This window comes from Numida meleagris, chromosome 18, assembly GCF_002078875.1.
Source record: "Numida meleagris isolate 19003 breed g44 Domestic line chromosome 18, NumMel1.0, whole genome shotgun sequence".
NCBI lineage: Eukaryota > Metazoa > Chordata > Aves > Galliformes > Numididae > Numida > Numida meleagris.
Genome location: NC_034426.1, coordinates 331,169 through 349,162, shown reverse-complemented (window position 1 = coordinate 349,162; position 17,994 = coordinate 331,169). Strand labels below are relative to the sequence as shown.

At 59.5% G+C, this 17,994-nt stretch overlaps 2 protein-coding genes across 4 annotated transcripts in view; both read left to right on the top strand.

Annotated features, from left to right (window-relative positions):
* HIP1 (huntingtin interacting protein 1) overlaps positions 1–15,983 on the top strand; it is a 34,111-nt gene extending 18,128 nt beyond the window's left edge. For 2 of the 3 annotated variants that reach the window (XM_021415767.1, XM_021415769.1), the window contains exons 2-31: positions 292–355; positions 918–1,060; positions 1,744–1,800; positions 2,967–3,047; positions 4,353–4,429; positions 4,647–4,708; positions 5,715–5,855; positions 6,424–6,481; positions 8,493–8,568; positions 8,946–9,077; positions 9,690–9,787; positions 10,034–10,106; positions 10,455–10,638; positions 10,715–10,803; positions 10,878–10,994; positions 11,120–11,221; positions 12,148–12,342; positions 12,465–12,615; positions 12,750–12,836; positions 13,015–13,122; positions 13,202–13,338; positions 13,468–13,578; positions 13,692–13,750; positions 13,939–14,032; positions 14,323–14,423; positions 14,590–14,695; positions 14,812–14,935; positions 15,096–15,157; positions 15,610–15,721; positions 15,871–15,983. In XM_021415767.1, coding sequence (XP_021271442.1) covers positions 292–355; positions 918–1,060; positions 1,744–1,800; positions 2,967–3,047; positions 4,353–4,429; positions 4,647–4,708; positions 5,715–5,855; positions 6,424–6,481; positions 8,493–8,568; positions 8,946–9,077; positions 9,690–9,787; positions 10,034–10,106; positions 10,455–10,638; positions 10,715–10,803; positions 10,878–10,994; positions 11,120–11,221; positions 12,148–12,342; positions 12,465–12,615; positions 12,750–12,836; positions 13,015–13,122; positions 13,202–13,338; positions 13,468–13,578; positions 13,692–13,750; positions 13,939–14,032; positions 14,323–14,423; positions 14,590–14,695; positions 14,812–14,935; positions 15,096–15,157; positions 15,610–15,721; positions 15,871–15,881 — 3,012 coding nt within the window. In that variant the 3' untranslated portion in view covers positions 15,882–15,983. The remainder of the gene's footprint in view (positions 1–291; positions 356–917; positions 1,061–1,743; positions 1,801–2,966; positions 3,048–4,352; positions 4,430–4,646; positions 4,709–5,714; positions 5,856–6,423; positions 6,482–8,492; positions 8,569–8,945; positions 9,078–9,689; positions 9,788–10,033; positions 10,107–10,454; positions 10,639–10,714; positions 10,804–10,877; positions 10,995–11,119; positions 11,222–12,147; positions 12,343–12,464; positions 12,616–12,749; positions 12,837–13,014; positions 13,123–13,201; positions 13,339–13,467; positions 13,579–13,691; positions 13,751–13,938; positions 14,033–14,322; positions 14,424–14,589; positions 14,696–14,811; positions 14,936–15,095; positions 15,158–15,609; positions 15,722–15,870) is intronic. The other variant, XM_021415768.1, reaches the window with a different exon arrangement.
* Positions 16,394–17,994, top strand: part of POM121 (POM121 transmembrane nucleoporin) — a 12,610-nt gene continuing 11,009 nt past the window's right edge. The window contains exon 1 of the mRNA XM_021416102.1: positions 16,394–16,444. Coding sequence (XP_021271777.1) covers positions 16,394–16,444 — 51 coding nt within the window. The remainder of the gene's footprint in view (positions 16,445–17,994) is intronic.

Here is a 17,994-nt window from a genome sequence, read left to right as displayed (position 1 = left end):
CCTGTCCCACCACCTCCAGGGCAGGAGAGGGTCCTTTTGTGGTCGCTGCTTTAATTGCATCATTATTATGCTGAGTAAATGAGTCCTGGCAGCAGCTGAACCTGGCGGATGCCAGGCACATCCCAGAAAGGCATCCGGGAATGGGCAGCATCCAGCTGGCACAAGGCAGTGGCTGCTTTGCGGGCCGGGGGCCTGGATGCGACCCAGGCACCGACAGGTGCTGGCAGAGCAGGGGGACTGGGGCAACCCGAGCCCTTCCCATCTCACCCCCCCATGGCTTCTGTTTTTCAGACTGTCAGCATCAATAAGGCTATTAATACACAGGAAGTGGCTGTCAAGGAGAAACATGCCAGAAATATCCTTCCAAAAGTTGGCCATGGGACAAGCAAGCGTGGGAGCTGGCTGGGGCTGCCTGGAAAAGGGGCCACGGCGAGGCAGTGCATTGTGGGGGTGCTGATCTGGCTGCTGGGGTACTGAGGGGATGGACAGATCCCGAGGGCCTCTCCCTGCCAGCTGGAGCTTCCCGGAGGTCTGTCCATGTTTTTTTCTCTCCCTTCTCCCGCAGCCTCTGTCTTTGGGTTCCTGGGGCAGCAGTGCGGAGCTGCTGCTGGTACAGCGTGTGCCCAGGGCTTGGCTGTGTGACAGTGATGGCCCCGCTCCCCTCTGCTCTGCAGGTGCTGGTTGGGAAAGGACAGTGTGTCCCGCGTGCGCAGTGCTTGGCACCACTGCTCCACTGCCTGGCTCCATGGGCTCATCCTCCTGTCCCCTTGAATTCCCAGGGGTGGGTACAGACACTGTGCTGGACCCTGTGTTTAATACCAAAGTACCCCATGCTAAATCATGCATGGTTTGGACCAGCCAGCCGACTGCGGGGTGACCTCCATCCATCCATTCCCGTTTCCTTGACCAACCTCCACCATGCATCCTGGGCACACACCACGAGAAGGGGGCACAGACCTTCTGGTCAGTGGTGAACCGGCTGCCGCTCTCGGGCAATGCTGTGCTCTGCTGGAAGTTCTGCCACGTCTTCCACAAGCTCCTCCGTGACGGCCATTCAAACGTGAGTGCTGCCCTGTGCCCCCAGCTGTGCAAGGAAACCTTATATTCATCATCACCCTTCAGGCTCGTGACCCTTTCCTTGAATTTCGGGTGCCGGAATTGGCACTACTATCTGTCCCCCATTCCCTAACTGCTCCCCATCCATGTCCTGCAAAGGTCCGGTACCACTGCCCCCACACCTCCCAGTGCAGCAGACTGAGCTCAGCAGCCAGCCTGGGGCCAGAGCTCTTCCCAGGGCTCTGTGCGGAGCAGTGGGTGTGTCAGCAGGGTGATGCCCTCCCACAGCCAGGAGCAGTGACAAGTGGCGGGGAACATCCCGGGCATCCCTTCCCACTTGCTTTGCAGGTGCCTTCCCAGGTCCAATCTGCCCCAAATCCACCATGCCAAGTCCCACAGAATAACCCACCCTGGGCTGCAGTGCTGGTGCGGAAGGGATCCACTGTGCTCGGGGTGTAGGCATGCATACAGGAGCCACTACACAGAGTTCTGCCTTGTACATGGACAGGAGACAGAGGCATCCTGGGGATGGAGTACAACAGGGCAGCAGTGTGGCTGCAGAGTCAGTAACGTGTCCAGGACACCCATCCCGTAGCTTAATTGGTGACTTAAAATAATGCTCACTTCGCCCTCACTGCCCTGCATGCCACCGTCACTTGCTGATTATTTTCCTCTCCATCCCTGCAGGTCCTGAAGGACTCTGTGAGGTACAAGAATGAGCTGAGTGACATGAGCAGGATGTGGGTAAGTGTCCGACTCCACAGATGCCCCAGGGAGGGTGAATCGGGGCCGGCTCCTCAGCACAGGCTGCACAGTGCTGAACACCGGGGACACACAGTGTCCCTCACACTGCCCACGACCGCCAGCTCAGCACCTCCCTGGAGCCATCTGGCCTAGAAGCACTAAGTCTGCTCAGTTCGCTTCACCATGCTGCAGAGAGGGATGAATGAGAGAGAGTATTTATAGCAAGAAATACTCACAGCAGCATGAGTGACCTCTTTCCAGCTACAGTAGGTTAAATCAGGCAGCAGGGGAACAGGAGAACAGGCAAGGCGGCTGCGGGAGATGGGCTGGGAGCTGCGGGGTGGAGGATGATGCTCGCAGTGAAAGATGTCCCTGGAATGACAGGGAGAGGGGCATGGGGAGAGCAGGGAGGGCTGAGGGAGGTGGCTCGAACTGAGCTCCAACTCAACAGGACAGTGAGTGCCTTGAATTGACTGGGTTTGCAGGTCGCGTTCTATATCCACTTCCGTCAAAATCAAACACACTGAGCAAAGTCAAATATTACTCGGGCATGGAACACGCTCCCTAGGGCACTGGTTACAGCTCCAAGCCTGCTGGAGTTCCAGAAGCATTTGAACAAGGCTGTCAGACATATGGCTTAGTTTTTAGGTGGTCCTGTGTGGAGCCAGGGGTGATCCTTTTGGATCCCTTCCAATTGGGATATACTTTGATTCTATAATGTTCCTTCTTTTTTAATGTCAGAACTCTGACAGTCAAAAGCAGCCCTGAAATCTGCAGTAGGAGATAGAGAGATGAGAAGGTGGCGACCACATCCCATGTTGCCACCCCTTCCCAGGTCCATACAAAGCTGTTGGCACAATGCCCGCCAGCCTGCAGCCCATGCACGAGCGGTGGGGGGGCACAGACATCTCCTGCATACCGCATCCCAGCCCACACACCTGCCATGGAGGGCACCTGGCCAGCCCTTGTGGCAGCATGTCACTAGTGACAAGGAGGAGGATGAGGAAGGTGCTGGCCTGGTGAGCACTGCTGTTGTAGCAGCACGGCAGCGGGATGGGGCAGGGGGCTGGGCAGGCAGCACTCGGGTCACTGCCCACAGCCAGGCGAGAAGGCTTTCTTGAAGGTGCAGCCTGCCCCAGGTGTGACCAGCTTCTTTGTGTCCTCAGGGCCACCTGAGTGAGGGCTACGGACAGTTGTGCAGCATCTACCTCAAACTGCTGAGAACCAAGATGGAGTTCCACACCAAGGTGAGGAGCTTTTAAAAAATGATGGAGGGCGACTTGTTACATGGTCTGATACTGATAGGATGAAGGGGAGTGGCTTTAAACTAAAAGAGGGGAGATTCAAGTCAGATGTGAGGGGGAAATTCTTCTCCCAGAGGGCGGTGAGGTGCTGGCACTGCTGCCCAGAGCTGTGGGTGCCCCATTCCTGGAGCTGCCCCAGACCATGGGTGGGTCCTGGGCAGCCTGGGCTGAGGGGGCACCCAGCCCACGGCAGGGGTGGGGCTGGGGGGGGTTTGGGGTCCCTTCCACCCCAAACCATTTGAGGATATGATATCCTCATCACCGTGTGTCCCCAGCCTGCCCTCCCTGGCACTTGAGAACCTACTGCCTTGAGCACGGGGTGCTCAGAGCGTGCTCCTGGGCACTTGGGGGAGCAGAACAGCAGGGATGTTTTCTCCTCATCTCTTGCGTGCCTGCCTCGGGAGCTTGTTTTGGGACTCTGGATCTGAGCTGCTGTGCAGGTCTCTCCTTTGGGCTGGGTTTGGGAGAGGATGTGGCTGGAGCTGGCTGGCTCCTGGTCTCACAGTTCTGTGCCAGTGTGCCTGTGCACAGCACAGCCGGAGCCAGCTGCCAGAGGTGAGAGGAGTGTATTTATGGAAAGGAATGCAGTGCATAGGGCTCTGGGAAGCAGCACACCATTGATGGAGTTCATTATTCAGGCAGACATTCTCTTATGCTTGTGGCATTAAACTAAAGGCGTGCCTCCAACCACAAAACGAAACGTCACTGTGGTCTTGTACACAAACACTGTCCTGCATGGGTTCAAGTGCTCTAATCCTTAAAGTAATTGGCTGTGGCAAGTTTGCTACCTGTGGCGCTTTCTTTCTTCTCGAGTTCTGCTGTTAAGATGTTTTCTGGAGCCAGGCCACACCCATAGCCCTGATTCAGCTGTTTGGAGCCTTGGCCTTCATGGACCACTGTGGGCAGCCTGAGGAGGCTTCACCCTCGGAGCAGATGGCTGCCCCTTCCCCTACACCTTCCGCATGGTGCCTTGCAGGAGCCCCATCTCCTTCCTGCCAGCAGATTCTAAGCCCAAGGAGAGTTTTTTTTTTTTACTTGCTGAAAGGAATCTGGGCTCCATGGAGCATGAGGGCTCCGGTCTGGCTCACCCAGGGCTCAGGAGACCTCTCATTAGCCCCTGCTCAGTAGGATCTTGGGATGGACCCAAGGAGCCCACCCCAGGGACCCTTTGCCTTGAGCTGCCCCAACCTCCTGCAGTGAAGCTGCAGCCCCTCTACAGCCCCTTCCCAACTGTTGTTTTCCCTTCAGAACCCCCGGTTCCCCGGCAATCTGCAGATGTCTGACCGGCAGCTTGACGAGGCAGGAGAGAACGATGTCAACAACTTGTGAGTGCAGGCAGGTGGGAGGCAAGGGGTGGCTGGGACATGGCTCCATGGTACCATGTCTGCCTGGCATTAACATGGGAGTGGGCAGAGCCACCAGCAGGGCTGGCACGTCCCTTTTGGGCTGCATCTGTGTGTCCCCGGGGTGGCACAGGTGGCACCCGGTGGCTCCTGTGCTTTTTGGGGACACTGCTTGACCTTTCTCACCCCTCTTCCCCAGCTTCCAGCTGACAGTGGAAATGTTTGACTATCTGGAGTGTGAGCTGAACCTCTTCCAGACGGGTAAGCCCCTTGGTGCCCCACTGTGTTGGGTTTGGTGTGCATGGTGTGGCGTAAGATCCAGGAAGGAGTTGTCTGAGGGTGTCTGAGCTCATCTGTTTGCCATGCACTTCCCCAGAGTTATTCTTAGCCAAAGTGATCCCGTGTTAAAGCTGTGCCTGCCTCCCTGCAGCGCTCCTGCAGTGCTGGGGAATGTGTGGGGCCGGCAGCACTGCGTAGCTCCGCTTCCCCCCATGCCTCCAGCTTCACCTCCCCACCTCAGGCTCCTCAGCCTCTCCAGGCTGAGTTTGTTCTCTGCCTTGTGGGCTTGTGACAGCCTCTGGCTTTTATTAGCAGCGAACAGAGCTCCCCCGGGTGCTTGCAGTGTGCTGCAGCTGGAAAAGGTGTGAGAATACGCAGGGAAGGAAGCAGGGAGGGAGTTAAAACCAAGCCAATCTCGAAACTTAGAACTGCAATGCGCTTCTGCACACTCTAGCAGGATTGAGTTTGGGATACATTAAAGCAGCACCGGGGCAAGTCCTCCATGGGATGCATAAAGCCTGAAGATGGTCCCTGGACACATCTCTAGCAGGGCTGCAGCAGCCGTCCCTCCTAGCTGCCATACATCGCTCCCCAGGTTGGCCTTTCCCTGCTGCAGCCAATGTCCTCATGATCCTGGCAATGCAGGGTGCAGCCCTGCCTGGCCACTCCCCTGCCCACGAGGATGATTTAGATGCACTCAGATGCAGTGTGGAAACGGGAGGCTGTGATGCTGGATGCCTCGATCCACTGAGTTCCAGCTCCCGCCACGTGCCCAAATACCTCAGTGAGTGCTTTGGTAACACAACTGTGTTAGTGCTCTGTGTAGGTACACATGGAGACTCCTGCTTAGGCAGCAGTAGCTTGGCCCACCCCACACATCACCCTGAGCCATGAATCGTGCCTCAAAGAGCCAAGGAGCGTGGTGGGAAGCCCACACTTCTGTCAGTTAGGTCTCCTGCTCTCTCTAAGGCTCTCTCCTTCCCGGCAGTGTTCAGCTCCCTGGACATGTCACGCTCTGTGTCGGTCACTGCGGCAGGGCAGTGCCGCCTGGCCCCACTCATCCAGGTGATCCTGGACTGCAGCCACCTCTACGACTACACCGTCAAGCTGCTCTTCAAGCTCCACTCCTGTGAGTACCCTCAGTGCCTTCCGTGGGGACTGGGAACTCCTGGGGACCTTGGGGAGCCAGTGGGCCATGTGTGGAGCATCGCTGGGCACCCAGCGCCCCCAGCCCAGCTTCACGGCACCCTGTACACAAGCAGCTCTTTGCCAGTGTGTGGCTGGGGCTCCTAATTCCTGCTGAAGTTGTTCCCGAGTTCCTGTGAGTACCCTCAGTGCCTTTGGGGTGGGAAGCAGTCTTTGGAATGCTCTGCAAGGGCCAGGGAGGCCACAGGGTGTGCACAAGCTGAGACAGCTGCATCTCCTGAGGACCTCGGATTGCAGCAGCAGTCTCCTGCGTGCCAGGTTAAAGCCTTTCCCTGCCCCAGCACTGCCCAGGGCCGTCTCTGGGGACCTGATCCATCAGTCAGTCCCTAAGCAGTGGGACGCTGCGCTGAAGGCGTTGAGACACTGGGAGGAGGATGAGCTCCCTGCAGAACACCCATCCCCACATGGCCACGCTCACAGGCTGCACCCAGAGCCATGCCCCTCCTGGGATGGGGACACGGGGTGAGCTTTGTACCCGCTTCTTCTCGCAGGTCTACCAGCCGACACACTGCAGGGCCACCGGGACCGCTTCCTGGAGCAGTTCAGAAAGTAAGTGGGGACTGCCACCTGCTGCAGGTGATGTCCGGGTACCCAGGTCCAGGCAGGGAGCACTGCAGGCACTGGAGCCCTCTGTACTCGGGCTTGGTAGCTGAGCAAGGCAGGCAGAGGAAATACATGAATCTGGCACAAGGCTCCAAAATCAGCCCTCATCGAATCTTCTGCCACTGCTCAGAAGCAGCTCTCCTGAAGTGGGGCTGCTTTCTCCACAGAACTCGCTCTATTTGCCTAATCCACTGCTATTGAATTACCAGATAACTGCATTATTCATTCTAAAGAGGCATTCAGCCACTAATGGCATTTCACGTGAAGTGCTAGCTGGTGATTTAAAACCCTCAAACCGTTTAATTGCAGTTTTAACTGCAATTTGCACTTGAGGTGCTGAGATGAAAGTCTCCTTGTCGCTGCGGAGCACCCGGTCCTTCCCTTCCCGGCTTCACGAGAAGGGTTTGGTCCGTGCAGCGCTGCTGGCACCGACAGTGCCCAGTTAGCCAGGGCTGAGAGCTGAACACAGCAGGTTTTCTCCAGAGCTGATATCCTTCAGGCAGTGCGTGGGCACAGCTTGAGGCGCTGCTGCAGGAGCAGGGTCTGGTGTGCCCCTGGGTACACGGGTTTGTGGTCTCTGGGCATGTGGAAAAGGGAATGGAGGTTTCCCTGAGTGGCACTTGATTTCTAAAAAAGGCAGACTGTGGGAATGGAGTGGCGAAAAGAGGATACCTTCAGGTGTCACTGAGGTGTCATCCTCTGCAACGTCAGGTCATGCAGCCAAGCAGGAGGCTCTTGAGAGGGAAAAAATGTCCTTTTGTGGTACAGCTTGCAGCTGGAGGAGGTAAAGCTGCTCATGGCACGAATGCCCCCATTTAAAAGATCAGTAGCAGGGAGATTTTAATAGCAGCAGATAGAAGTATAGGAGCAAACAGCCAGAGCCAAGCCACATAAGTTACCCAGGAACTCACAGGGTGCACCAGTGAACACATTTGTTTCCAAAAGCTCAGAAAAACAATTAAGCTGCCTTGAGATGCAAGGACAAGTCTCCACGGGATTAGCAACTGTTCAAAAAGCAGGAGGCAGTCAGTCAGACTTCATACCAGTGGGTTTCTCGAGGTAATCCCCAGTGACTGTGCTGGAACTGGTGCTCCTCACTGTATTTTAAATGAGATGGAAAGCAAGTGAGCAGGGAAGTGCCTTGACCTCCAGTGCACAATTATTTAGGGTAGCAGAAACAAAAACCGACTGCAGAGAGCTGCAGGAGGACATCACGGTGCTGAGACTGCAGGATAGTAGGACAGCTTGATTCAAGGTCAGAGGCTGCAAAGCAGTGCTTGGGGGGAAAACACCAGGTGCAGCCATCAGCACAGGGCTGGGCTAGGCGTAGGCTCTGAGTGCCCAGGACAGACCTGGAGTGAATGTGGCACCAGGCTTAATGCTGGGTGGCTGCAGAGGAGAGGAGCCACCAGCATCTCCAGGGCCACACCATGTCCCCAGCTGTGGCTTTTCTTCTTGATTTAAACCAAGTGTAAAACCGAGGGTGGAGAGCACTTATTGCAGGCTCCTTTTGATGACAGAACTGGAAATCAGTCCAGAAGGGAGGCGGGCTGCTTGTGGGGGAGATGCTTGTGCACAGAACTGCAGGTGCTGTTGCCATGTGGCCTCCAGACAGGCAGCCTTGACCGCTGACAGTGGGGCTGTCATGGGAGCGGTGCTGCTGACCTCCCATGGTTTGCAGCTTTAGGGCCTTCTTCCTGCTCATCAGATCCTGGGTTTATGTGAGAAAGCCTGTGTCCATCAGCTTTTGCCAGTGGTGGGATTCTAGGGGCTGGGGTGTTCCAAGAGCGGCTATGGGTTTGGTGGCAGTGCGCTCCCATCCCTGCCAGCATGGCATGGTGACACTGTCAGGTGGGATATGTGAAGATGCCTGCATGGGGATGTATAGGAGCAGCAACAAGAAATTGGGGTAGTGGCACATGGAGAGCCTTCCTTAACCAGCCGGTGCCCCTTTCAGGCTGAAGGACTTCTTCTATCGCTCCAGTAACCTGCAGTACTTCAAGCGTCTGATTCAGATCCCGCAGCTCCCAGAGGTGAGGTCCCACAGGGCTGGCGCCAGCTCTCCTTGTCCCCATGGCCGGAAGCAGCAAGGCGTGATGGCACATGTCCAAAAAGTGCCACGTGCCACCTGCTTGGCTTCCTGGGAATGGTGGCAGCTCAGGGCTCACAGAGCCCAGGGCTCATCCCTGCATCCTCCCCGAGTCGGTCACTGTGGGATGGAGCTGCTCCCTGGCCATGTCCCTGGGGCTGGGCTCCAGGATCCCTCCTCATGGCAGCAGTGCTGGAAGGAATGAGGAGGGAAATGACTTTCTAAATAGGACATTGTGCCCAGTTCCCACAGCCACTGTGCCCCATACACCTGTGCAGGACAGGGCTCACACCTTCTGGCCTCACTCTCCTCCCTCCCCAGAACCCGCCCAATTTTCTGCGAGCCTCGGCACTGTCGGAACACATCAGCCCTGTGGTGGTCATCCCCGCTGAGGCATCCTCACCCGACAGCGAACCTATCACGGACCTGGTGGAAATGGAAACAGCATCACAGGTAAGCTCTGAGGACTACCCGTGGCTGTGGAGAGGACGATGCTGTCCTTTGTGTCCATGCCCATTACACCCAGGGCTCTCCTTCCAAACTGTGCCATGGTGAGCTCTTAGCACTGACTGTCAGCGTGAGGACTGTGGGTGCTGCGTGCTGCTGATGGGGGCTGCTGGATGCCCAGCAGAGAGCCTGGGTGCTGCCAGGTCTGAGTCAGGCTGAACTCATCCCACGGTGCTTCTCAGAATAGTTTGGTGCCCTCCAGTGATGGCTGCCTGGAGGTGTTTTGCTTCCCAGCATTGCTGTGCAGCTCTCTGTGCTGGTATGGCATGGAGCATGGAGAGGAGCTCTTTGTGAAGAGCTTCTCTGTGTGAAGGGTTCTCCCTGGGCACTCGGCATTTTAGGAAGGAAAGGTGTGTGAAATGGCGCTGGGGCCCTGCCCCAAGGACTGCAGGTGCCCCCCAGGGGCTCCGGGCAAGCAGCACGTACAGGCAGCAGCCCTCCACCTGGTGTGTGGCTCCAGCAGGACACCAGCCTGGGACACTGGGGACCACGGGCTCTGTTGCGCCTCGCAGAAGAGCAGTGGGGCTCAGCCAGGCCCTTGTGCTTCTCTCCCTGAAGAGCCTGTTTGACAACAAGTTCGATGACATCTTCGGCAGCTCGTTCAGCAGCGACCCCTTCAACTTCAACAGCCAGAACGGGATGAACAAGGATGACAAGTGAGTCCTCGTGCCGATAGCTGCTCCTGACACTGGGCCTCTTTCCAGGACGTGTCCCCACTGGGGCCATCTCGGCACACAGTCCCAGGAGCCCCAGGTCTCCTTGTTTACAGGCACCACCACGTAGAGCAGGAGCCAGGGATGGGCTCAGCTGTCCCCAGGGACACAGTGGTGCTGTGGGGACCTTCTCGTCTCCACACCCTGGAGCCAGGAGCATTGATGGGATGTCTGCTGTCTCCTCCCCAGGGACCGGCTGATTGAGCAGCTCTACAAGGAGATTGGGGCTCTGAAGGAGGAGCTGGAGAGCTTCAAGGCCGAGGTGGGTAACTGCCCCTTGGTGGCACGTGCCGTGTGCTGGTCGCACACCCCCAGCACCAGCCTGGGGGACTGTGGTGGGCCTGGGGCAGCTCCCACTGTGAAAGGACAGGCAGGGCAGTGGGGAGTGACAGCTGTGTCCCTGCAGTGTGGAGTGGCAAGGACGCAGCCACCCCACGCCTGACCCCATCCATGACCTTCCCACACCCAACGGCTCCAATCCCTGTCTGTCTGGGTTGGCTGCGTGGGAAGGGCCCTGTGGGATCTGCAGTGTGCCTTACCCACTGGCTGAGCTCAGGATGGCATGTCTGGGGCTGCCGGGTGCTGGACAGTGCCATGACTGTGCCCGCAGAGCGAGCGGCGCAGCCTGCAGCTGCGTGGGCGCATCAGTGAGCTGGAGGCCGAGCTGGCCGAGCAGCGGCACCTGAAGCAGCAGGCGCTGGATGACAGCGAGTTCCTGCGCACGGAGCTGGAGGAGCTGAAGAAACAGCGGGAGGACACGGAGAAAGCACAGAGGAGCCTGACAGAGATCGAGAGTGAGGAGGGGGCCTGGGGAGGGTGATAATGGGCCACGGGGTGCACCCAGCACTCACCTGGCCCTGCGCGTGGCAGGGAGGGCGCAGGCGAATGAGCAGCGGTACAGCAAGCTGAAGGAGAAGTACAGCGAGCTGGTGCAGAACCACGCCGACCTGCTGCGAAAGGTGGGCCTGCAGCCACCTGCTGGGCACGGGGACCCGGCCAGGGCTGGCTGCTGAGCACCTGCTGCCGTCCCCAGAACGCAGAGGTGACCAAGCAGGTGACAGTGGCAAGACAGGCCCAGGGGGATGTGGAGCGGGAGAAGAAGGAGCTGGAGGATTCCTTCCAGCGGGTGAGCGAGCAGTCCCAGCGGAAGGTGAGTAGGGTGCCTGGTGAGGACGGGGCTGGGGTCCCCTGGTTATGCTCAAGAGGGACCTGGGCTCAGCAGTGGGCCGGAACCCCACAGGGACCAGCTCAGGGTGACCTCTCTCCTCTCTGCAGTCCCAGGAGCAGGCAGAGGTGCTAGAAACATTGAAGCGGGAGCTGGCAGCCAGCAAGCAGGAGCTACAGGTCCTGCAGGGGACACTGGAGACCAGCATGCAGGTGAGAGCCTGGCTGCAGCCCACTGTCAGCACCCTGCTGCAGTCTCTGAGCCCAGCCCCAGACCTTTGTTCGGGCTCAGATGGGACTCAGGGCATTCACCCCCCCCCAAGCTGAGGGGCAGGTTTCCCTTTTCCTGTTGACTCAGTGCTTTGGCAAGGCAAGACATTGCCCACGAAGGTGCCACTGGGCTGACAAGCAGCATTGTGCCCTAGTCTTTTCCAGATCAAGGTGGGTTTCATGATCATATTGTGAGGTTAACGCTCATGGGTGTGAGGCTGCACCCACACAGCCTCCTGCAGCTCATGGGACAGAGGGGACAGGACCCCCTGCAGAGAGGACTCGTTACCTCCCTGCAGCCTGCCTCAGAGCCAGCAGACAGCCCTCACCTGCATGTCTTGTAACCACTGACAGATTGACAGAAAGCGTGGCTCTGCCCACTGCAGAGCTCTTGCAGGCAGTGTGCCCTCGTGTCACAGCTTCTGCATACTCTGCCATGCCAAAGGGTCTGTCATGCCCACCACGACATGGCCCTTTGCTACTCAGGAGTGCAGGGGTCTCTGGGCTCCAGAGCGGGCAGGGAGTGGAGCTGCCCTTCCCAGGGTGGGCAGACAGGCTGCAGGGGGGTCAGAGCCCTTCATATTCTTGTGCATCAGGATGACAATGGTCATCACCCAATAGAAGCACAATGGCACCCCAGGGAGCCTCAGCTGGCCTCGTGCAAGACCATCTCATGTTGCAAGGGCACCACCGGGCTGCCCAGATGTGGGTGATGCAGGGCTGTGCGCTGCCTATGGCTCTGTGCACTCTGGTGCACTGAGCAGTGCCTGGGCCTGGGCCATGAGCCACAAGCAGTTCCCCACATGCAAGGGATCGTTCTTTGGCCATGATTTTAGCACAGCCCTGATGGGATTTGTGTGCCTGGCCAGGAGGGAGCAGAGCAGAACACCCGGATAGCAGGCTTGGAGCAGGAGCGGGACAGCCTGAGCCAGGCAGCAGCGCAGCACGGCAAAGAGATGGCAGCCCTGCAGGCTGAGCTGCAGCAGCTGCGGGACGCACTCAGCAGTGAGAAGGAGAGTAGCAGGAAGGAGCTGGAGACACTTCAGATGCAGCTGCAAGATAAGGTACCCCAGGAGCACTGCTGGCATGGGCATCCCTGCATTGTCCTGTGCCTAGCCCTGGTTTGGTGGCACTGGGTGTCAGGGTGTACAGCCAGCATGGGACCCTGACACCAGTGCTGCCCCAGCAGGAGAGTGCAGAGCGGACCCTGCAGCAGCACCGGGCTGAGGAGCAGTTTGCCCTGCTGCAGAGCAGCGCACAGGAGGCAGAGCGCATGGTGCAGGATGCCCTCGGTCGCCTCGAGGACCCTGCTCACATCAGTTGCACCGGCTCAGCAGGTGAGATCCCCGGTGCCTGCTGAAGGCAACGTGTCCCGAAGAGTGGCCCTGATTCTAACCTGATTTCCCCGGGGATGGCCCGGCCGTGGCAAGGTGCTGCCCCGTGTTTGAGTCCTGTTTCTTTGTGCCTGCAGATTACCTCCTGTCCAGGACATCGGCAGCCTCTGAGTGCATCGAGAGGCTGCAGGACGCACACAGCAAATACCTTGCCAACCGCACAGGTGAGGCAGGGTTTGGCTGTGTGAGAGGGCAGCTCCTGCATGATGCAGGGCGAGAGACTGGGGCTGGGACACACAGCTAAGGCACTGCGGAGCCCGAAAGGAAGGGGGGAAGCAAATGTGGGAGCCAGAAGGGCTCCTGGGCTGCTTCAGCTGAGCTGCTCACCCTCTGTGCCTGTAGACGTGAGCACCCTGCTGCCCTGTGTGGCCCTCTTTGCCCACCTCATCAGTGACACCATCCTGCAAGGCAGCGCTACCTCCCACATGGCCCCAATGGAGCCCGCTGACCGTGAGTGCTGCCATCCATGGGGGCTGGGGATCCCCATTCCTACAGACAGCCCCCTCAGCCCCTCCTGCTGCCTGCACAGGGCTGCTGGAGGCATGCAAGCAGTGCGGCAGTGAGGCCATCAGCTACCTCAGCTCCCTGCAAGACCCAGGCAGCGTGGCAAGTGTCAATTGCACTGCAGTGACCAACTGCCTGTGCCGGATCAGCGCCATCGGGGAGGTGGGTGCATGGGCATCACCCTGAGTGGAAGTGGGGAATGGGGATAGGGGTCAGTGGCCCTCACCTAGCAGGCAGGATGGTGGCACTGGCTGCGTCACCCCTGGGCACTCCTCTCCATCCTGTCCCCAGGAGCTGCGACCCAGAGGGCTGGACGTGGAGCAGGAGGAGCTGGGTGATCTGGTGGACAAGGAGATGGCAGCTACATCAGCAGCCATCGAGACCGCAGCCGCCCGGATCGAGGTGAGCTGTGCTGCTAGGGCTGCCCCACAGGGTCGCCCTGTGCCACCTGCACGAGGCCAGGTATGGCAGCCAGGCACTGCAGGAAGCTCAGCACGACTCTGCCCCTCTTCCAGGAGATGCTGAGCAAGGCTCGAGCTGGTGACACTGGGGTCAAACTGGAAGTGAATGAGAGGTGAGTGGTGATGGGGCACACGGGTTAAGATGCAGTTTAAATGCTGGTGTGAAGAGAGGAGGAGGAAGGGTGTAGGGATGTGGGAAGGAGCCGAGGAGCCATGATGAGCCCCGGTGTTGCAGAGTGGGTGTCTGCCGCAGAGCTCCAGGGAATCCCCGCTCCACAGCTTACTGGAGTTTATCTTGCAGGATCCTGGGCTCCTGCACCGGCCTCATGCAGGCAATCCAGGTGCTCGTCCTGGCATCCAAGGACCTGCAGCGAGAGATTGTGGAGAGCGGACGGGTGAGCAGGCTGCCAGCTGGGAGAGCTGTCAGCATTGAGGCTGCCAGCCCAGAACCACACCCTGGGTCTCCGTTATGTGCCCAGGGGGTGTGAGTGCCATCCTGGCAGTCCTCATGCTGGGAGCATGGCACACAGGGGAGCCTGTGACACATGAGGTTAGGTGTCACTCCCATTCCCACCCGCAGCCCAAAGAAAATCCTAAGAGCTGAGGTCTGGGGACCTGTCACCCTGGGGTGTGGATACTTCCCCTTGCTCCCAGCATGTGACCATTCCTGTCCCCCCCCCAATAGGGTGCAGCGTCCCCCAAGGAGTTTTACGCCAGGAATTCTCGCTGGACGGAGGGCCTCATCTCCGCCTCCAAGGCTGTGGGCTGGGGAGCAACCGTCATGGTGTAAGTGTCACTGTCGTGGTGTAAGTGTCACCATGACATGTGAAGGGTGGCAGAGTCCTGCTGTCCCCCAGGGGAGGGGACAGAAGGCAAGAAGGGCAAGAGGTGAGACGGTAGCAGCTCAGGTCCGGCTCGAAGGATGCTCCAGCATCTCCCTGTCCTCCTGCAGGGACGCTGCTGACCTGGTGGTGCAAGGGAAAGGGAAATTTGAGGAGCTGATGGTCTGCTCCCACGAGATCGCAGCCAGCACTGCGCAGCTGGTGGCAGCCTCCAAGGTAGGGGCCCAATGCCCCGCTCCCCTGGCTGTGCTCTGGGGCTCTCAGTGATGCACCAGGTCCTCAGCTGGGATCGTGGTGCCCCACAAGCACGGCTCTCCTCTCGGCTCTGGCAGGTGAAGGCAGACAAGGACAGCGCCAACCTGTCCAAGCTGCAGCAAGCCTCTCGGGGCGTCAACCAGGCCACGGCTGGCGTGGTGGCCTCCACCAAGTCTGGGAAGTCACAGATTGAGGAGAAAAGTGAGTGTGGGGCTGTGGGCCTGCCCCCAGATCTCTGCCCCCTGTGCTTGTGGCATTTGGTTGGCTGTAGCCACGTGCAGGGTGGGTTCTGCCTGCAGTGCTGGGCAGGGGGTCGAGCTGCAGGAGCGGCCCACAACAGTGGTGTTTTTTTCCTCGGCAGATAGCATGGACTTCTCCAGCATGACACTAACGCAGATCAAGCGCCAAGAAATGGACTCTCAGGTAGGAGCTTCCTCTGGGCTTTTGGAAACGCAGCCCCAGTGTGTCCTGTGTGTTTGGGCTGACAGTCGAAGCTGTGCTGGGGAGGGGAGCACCACAGCTCAGCTCAGCCATTCCCCCACTCCCAGGGCAGATACTCATACACGTGACTGGGGGTGTGCTGCTCGTGCAGAGCATGTAGAAATTGAGTGAAACTGGCAGCAGGGCACCAGGAGCTTGTGGGGGAAGCCTGGGGTGTGAAGGTGAAGGCTGGGCTTGCCAAGGAGCCATTTGTTCCTTGAGCATTCCCCCACCCCCCCCCCCCTCACACAAGTGAGCTCAGTCCCCTCTTGGGACCTTTTGCTGCCAGAGAATCGGTGGGATGTACATCAGGACCCTTGGGCTTGGGGTTGGTTGACAGCAGCCATGCTGCCAAGACATGGGGTGACAATAGCAACGTGCACTTTGTGCTGAAGGTGAGAGTGTTGGAGCTGGAAAACCAGCTGCAGAAAGAGCGGCAGAAGCTGGGAGAGCTGCGCAAGAAGCATTACGAGCTGGCAGGAGTGGCGGAGGGCTGGGAGGAGGATGGTGAGTATCGCGGGTGCTGCGGGAGGGCATGCTGCTGGGTGCTGCTGCCTTCTAGCCATGCCATGAAGCCTCGGGGTCTTCGGGCAGTAGAGGGACCCTCGGGCAGAGCTCGTTACTCCGCAGCCCCTGACTGCCCATCTCCTTCCCAGGCACTGATTAGCTGCCACAGCGGGAGCAGCCAGCAGCAGAGACCCCTTTTGTCAGCCAGGACCCAGCTTGGTGCAGCCTTTTCAGAAGACACACAATAAAATGGTGCAAAATTCACCCCGAAGCACACACATCCCCCGCGTTCCCCGAAAGCCGCCTCCAGCAGTGAAGGACCAAGAGCCGCATCGCCGCCGAGGGAGCCCCTGGGGCTGGGAGCGAGGGCTGCCCGGCCTCATGCCAGCCGCAAACTGCACGTGTATTTATTAGAGCTGCTTGGGGGGGTCACTGGGGTGGTCTCTAACCCTTTAGTTTTGTTTTTGCACAGATTTATCTGAACTGTTTGACCCAGCTCTGGCAGATTGGGAGCATTTGGGTTTCCTTCGCGTCTTGCCGCTTCTCCAGCCTTAACGCATTCAGTGGTGCAGCACAGCCCCCCCTGTGAGGAACCTGGGGCCATGGGGATAAGGCAGGGCCGGGACTGGCTCTGCTGGTGCTGCTGGGCCAGCTTGGGGCCTGGTGCTAGGCATGCTCCCGTGGCTCCGGCCCACATGGGAGCATCGAGTGCCTTTGGACACCGTGAGAGCCAAGGGCCTGTGTTGCTGCCTGGGGCTCATTTGTGGGGTGCTGAGCCCCACTGGGGAAAGCCGCTGCCCCCTCTGAGCCCTGCAGAGCTCACAGCCCCATGCTGGGGGGTGACCAGCAGTGAGGAGGGCCTGTGCTGGTGGCAGGATGGGGCAGTGATGGGCTCCAGGCCCTGCATCCCCAAAGTGCCCTGTGCAGAGCAGTGCCTGGAGAAGATTTGCTGGGCTGCCCTGCACAGCGCTGTGCTGCCCTGGCACATCACTGTGTTCATGCCAGCAATAAACCACTGGGCAAGGTGCTCACCTCATTGCTGGGCAACATCTGCTTCTAGAGGCACAGGATGACCCAGGGGCAGCACAGAGGGGTCGGGTTGCAGCCAGCACGCCCTGAAGCGGCAGCGAGCATCCCCACCATGCCTCTGTCCCCAGGGTAGGGGTGGCACCCAGCTCCAGCCGGGAAACTTTGTGCCTTGGAGCAGGGGGCTGGCAGGGCAGGGGGGACCTCTGACCCCAGCCCCCCACTCATCGTGCTGTGGTGGGGTCAGAGCGGTGCACAAGTACACACAGCCGTGCCCTCGGCCCTGCACACCCGGCTGCCTCATGGGTCCAGGGCTGGCTCTGGGGAGGGACAGCCGTGTGGGCCTCACAGGTGCTGGGGCAGTCAGCCATCTCCCTGTAGGCAGTGGTTGGTGCTGCCTAGCCAAGTGGGGACCAGAAGCGTCTGAGTGGTGACATCCATCCATGTCAGCGCCCAGACCCCCTGCCAGCAGCACGGCCACCCCAGATAGCAGAGGGGGTGACACCACCACACCACGTGCAGGACCCCGTGGCCTTACAGCCAGCCGCTCCAACCTGCCCTTCCATGTCCCGGCCCCACAAAGCAATACGAGCTGAGCCACCCCTTTGCTGCAGGGCACGGGGCCCCCAGCTACCTCAGGCCTCCAGGCTGCATCCCGCCGGGCCTGGAGTGGCGGGGGGGAAATGGGGACATTACGCTGCTCTCTCGGAACTTCTCCTTTTCTCTTTCTTTTGTAACTTGGCCGAGTGTGGAGCGGGAGCATCCCGCAGCACACAGCGGGGACGGGCGTGATGCTGCAGGATTTTTTTCATTGTATGATAATGTTGTGTGGATTCGATTTTTAAATAAAGCCTTCGGCCTAGCGTGCCTGCGCCAGGTGATGTGCGGGTGAGGAGCGGGCCGAGGAGCCGGGTAGTGCCGCGGGGCTCCCCCCGAACTCCACGTCCCGGCCCCGACCCTTGGGGGATACCAAGGCCTGAGATGGGGCACGGCGCCGCCGGGGTGGAGCAGAGCGGGGCTGCAGGGCGAGGGTGGGGACGGCTGTAAGGACGCGGCTTTTGTAGGTGGGGGACAGGCACACGCGGGCCAGCCGGGACCAGGCACGAGGACGCGCAGCGCTCCGGGCACCGCGGTCGCGGCCACGAGGCGAGCGGCGCAGCCCCGCCCCTCCGCACAAACCACGCCCCTTTGCCGAGGCCCCGCCCGCTCGCGCGGTGCATGCCGGGTTGCCGCTGCTGGCGGGCGGC